This window comes from Trichinella spiralis (genome assembly GCF_000181795.1).
Source record: "Trichinella spiralis strain ISS 195 chromosome Unknown Scfld1557, whole genome shotgun sequence".
Classification (NCBI taxonomy): Eukaryota; Metazoa; Nematoda; class Enoplea; order Trichinellida; family Trichinellidae; genus Trichinella; species Trichinella spiralis.
Genome location: NW_003528496.1, coordinates 1,605,091 through 1,608,245, shown reverse-complemented (window position 1 = coordinate 1,608,245; position 3,155 = coordinate 1,605,091). Strand labels below are relative to the sequence as shown.

The window sequence follows — 3,155 nt, the reverse complement described above, 5'->3', positions numbered from 1 at the left end:
GCATTTGGCATAATCGATGCTTTGTATTAGAGCAATTTCTAACAAATGGATAAGCGCATCTTATACATAATTCTTATATAATTGCCAGCTAAAACGAAATTTCTCTGATGAACTCAGATAAATAAAAGTAAAACATTTTGAAAGCGGAATGAAAGCGATGGACAGCACCAAGCAGAATAGTAGTTAAAGCTGCTTCAAATTCTCTCTGCAGTGGACACCGCGTTCTTTGATGTCAGCATTTGTACGCCATTTGTATGTGATTAATTTTATTCTATCAGAATCAACAAGAGGCATTAGTGCCACAAGGAATATCACAACTTGATGTTCAATGGTTGAAAAAATGAGAAATGAAAACTAATTGTTGCAACAGCTATTAAAAATAGAATTCAAAACCGTCCAATTCATTTTTGTTTGGTCCTGCGTTTGAGTTCTGTATTTTGCGTTCGAGAGTTATTTGAATCATTTTCTGTTCTGTTCATCATTTTCACAATGGCTGATATTTTGAGCTGCGTTTTGTACCAAATCGTGGCGGAAGTACGTCTCTTGTTTTTCAAGGAAGGACATACAAATTGAGATACACCAATAAACAGAAAAAACATTGGGTTTGCTCAAAAGTATGCGCTAAATGTACAGTGTGTGTCCTTCGTTATTAAGGGTTAGGTTACTTTGGTATAGGGCAGAGAAGGCTGCAAGGGTGTCATATGGACAAACCTGGATGTGACATATGTGATCACGCAAAAGGATCACATCGAAAGCTGCCCAGTGGATGAGCATTTAGCATACAAAATGGAAAAAAAGGCGGTTTTGAAAAAACGAAGCGCGGAAGAAACAAAACCCATCCTCGCCATTTACGATGAAGAAGTTTCCGCCGTGGCATCTGCATCTAGCCATTTTCCGCTTTTTCGGCGAATGAAGTCCACGATGTACAGCCACCGGTCAAAGCGATACCTGAAACTGCCTGAACATTGTCGGGACCAGCAAATCCCTGACGCATTCAGGACAACAATGGCCGGTGAAGATTTTTTGCTGTGGCAGAGTGCATCGAGTCATATATTGGTATTGGCTACGGGTTCTAACATTAGACTGATGGCAACCAGGCGAACCTGGGCATTGGATGGTACATTCAAGATTGTACCTCAATGGTATCAACAACTGTTTACCATCCATTCCTTTTTGGCGGGCAAGCTGGTGCTAGTAGTCTATTGTTTATGTACGGATAAAGATATTCCCACATACGGGTTTATTTTAAGCAAGTCAGGTATAACTGGTAATCCTCAGCGTCAATCTTAATCCACAAACAATAATTTGTGATTTTGAAATCTCTCTGATACCACTTTGTTAATATTGTTCACTGTTATGTTGTTTATTGTTGTTGTTGTTGACTGTTCTTTACTGTTGTTGTTGCTGCTCTTGACTAGTGAAAAATCAAAATCACTATTTAACTTATTTTTGTATTGTATCGTTTTTTGCATGTGATACAACGTAACTGTGGTACAATAAAATATAGAATAATAATAAAAGTTATTATTGAAAATGTTAGAGTCAGACTAGCGACAGTAATCTGACGTTCAGGTATGAATAGACCAGACGTTCGTTTGTCCGGCCGATAAGTGAGTGGACTGTATAATAAAGAGTGGATTAGGTGTATCTTCCACGGCGTGGGCAGCGATCGGGGTCCAAAACTCTCGTCGATGGCGATCTCCTTCGCGGACGTCTTCCGGTTCCCTAACTCCGCTAACACTGTACGTTGCGACTGCACGCTCGAAGTGTACGAATACCCGAGCTGCTACCGTTGTTCCTAACGGTAAGTCGAATGCCCTTCAATAAGGTACGCACGAGTCTCTCGCTCGATCGTCCTTCCTTGCACTTCGACTCGGTTCGTCCACACTTCCCAATTCGACTCTTCGGAATACGGCAATACTGCAACCAGTACTGCAAACCACGTATTCTAAGCCGACTTCTCGCAACCAACGCGTCCTCTTGTACAACTATCGTACCACTGACGCATACACACACAGACGTATCTCTCTCTATCCATGTATATGTGTATGTATATGGCGCGGCGCGCTTTCTAGCCCTATATATAGGGCCAGGGTCGGCGGCCCCGCGGTCGACCCAAACGCGAACCACCAATAGGCAGCTCGCTCGCGGCGGGAGCGCTCGCTATCTCCGGCGCCGATCTAAAGCCTTGTCAGTCTTCAATTATGTTGTCATGCTTCGGATCTCTTGATCCTGCGCTAATCCCTTAATGGTCACGTCATGATGGCCATTTCCACGCCCTTTGATCTGACTGCCGTCGCCGCTATGGCGCACTCGCCATTGTCTCGCGAACGACGATAGATCGAGACGCAGCAGGGGGGTCTCTCTGACCCCGACTCAGAGCCGCCAGACGCCCAGATAGCGATCTGGCCGGCGATGCGCGGGTATTGTTCTTGGCCTACCCGCGACTTCTGGGCACCAGCCCTTGGCCAGGTCACACCGACTAGGTCGGTGTTGTTCCGTCCGGAACAGAAAACGTTGATCACTAAAAAGTATAAACTTCACTAATAATATATTGGAAAAACAAAATTTCAATGAATGATAAAACTTATAAATCTTGATTGAAACAATTCCCAAATAAGGAATAATTTCATTATTAATGTTACGTCACCACTATTAAAGTTACGTAATCCTAAATGGAATATTTGAACCAATGAAATGAAGAATATTACAGCTAATCACAACTGAAGAGTTTGAATCAATGAGCAATTAGATAAGGAAAACTAATAAGACGACGAATTGATGGTCCAATGAAATAGCGAGTTCAACGACCAGTAAAATTAGACCGTGAAAATTTGTCCCGCAATCTACCATCCCAATTCGGTTACAAACCGTGGGAGCAGAATTATATATATATATATATATATATATATATATATATATATATATATATAATCAGAAACGAACCCCGTTTTCACCATCTTACCACTTATCTCTTCTCTATTTCACTTTGCTCTGCTTTGTCTTATTTCATGGCTGACAATTTGCATTTGGTTTTAAATGAACGAAGTAATTATAATTTAGTACATCAAGGCACAGTTTATCAATTCTTAACACACAAATGCTGAAGATAAGCAGTGGATTTGCCGACGGGTAAATAATATTTTATTAAATAT

The 3,155-nt window shown here is 41.4% G+C and overlaps 2 protein-coding genes across 2 annotated transcripts; both read right to left on the bottom strand.

Moving 5' to 3' along the window:
* Nucleotides 1-1,568: 1,568 nt before the first annotated feature.
* On the bottom strand, nt 1,569-2,038 carry Tsp_04976 (conserved hypothetical protein). Its single transcript, XM_003369518.1, is given in 3 exon segments — nt 1,569-1,818; nt 1,837-1,920; nt 1,959-2,038. 3 exon segments carry the CDS (start codon nt 2,036-2,038, stop codon nt 1,569-1,571), a joined length of 414 nt encoding a protein of 137 aa, XP_003369566.1.
* A 214-nt stretch (nt 2,039-2,252) lies between these two features.
* Nucleotides 2,253-2,633, bottom strand: Tsp_04975 (putative Alpha-amylase). Its single transcript, XM_003369517.1, has 2 exons — nt 2,588-2,633; nt 2,253-2,524 (listed from the first exon to the last, which is right to left on the bottom strand). The coding sequence occupies exons 1-2, from the start codon at nt 2,631-2,633 to the stop codon at nt 2,253-2,255; spliced, it is 318 nt and encodes a 105-aa protein (XP_003369565.1).
* Between the last annotated feature and the right edge of the window lie 522 nt (nt 2,634-3,155).

What these genes read in the sequence shown, in the direction of transcription:
- Tsp_04976 (XM_003369518.1), bottom strand. Translation starts at nt 2,038, where the DNA reads ATGGATAGAGAGAGATACGTCTGTGTGTGTATGCGTCAGTGGTACGAT. An exon ending in GGACGCGTTGGTTGCGAGAA is followed by an intron (nt 1,921 to 1,958) that starts GTCGGCTTAGAA and finishes TACTGGTTGCAG; the next exon opens with TATTGCCGTATTCCGAAGAG.
- Tsp_04975 (XM_003369517.1), bottom strand. Translation starts at nt 2,633, where the DNA reads ATGAAATTATTCCTTATTTGGGAATTGTTTCAATCAAGATTTATAA. An exon ending in GTTTCAATCAAGATTTATAA is followed by an intron (nt 2,525 to 2,587) that starts GTTTTATCATTC and finishes TATACTTTTTAG; the next exon opens with TGATCAACGTTTTCTGTTCC.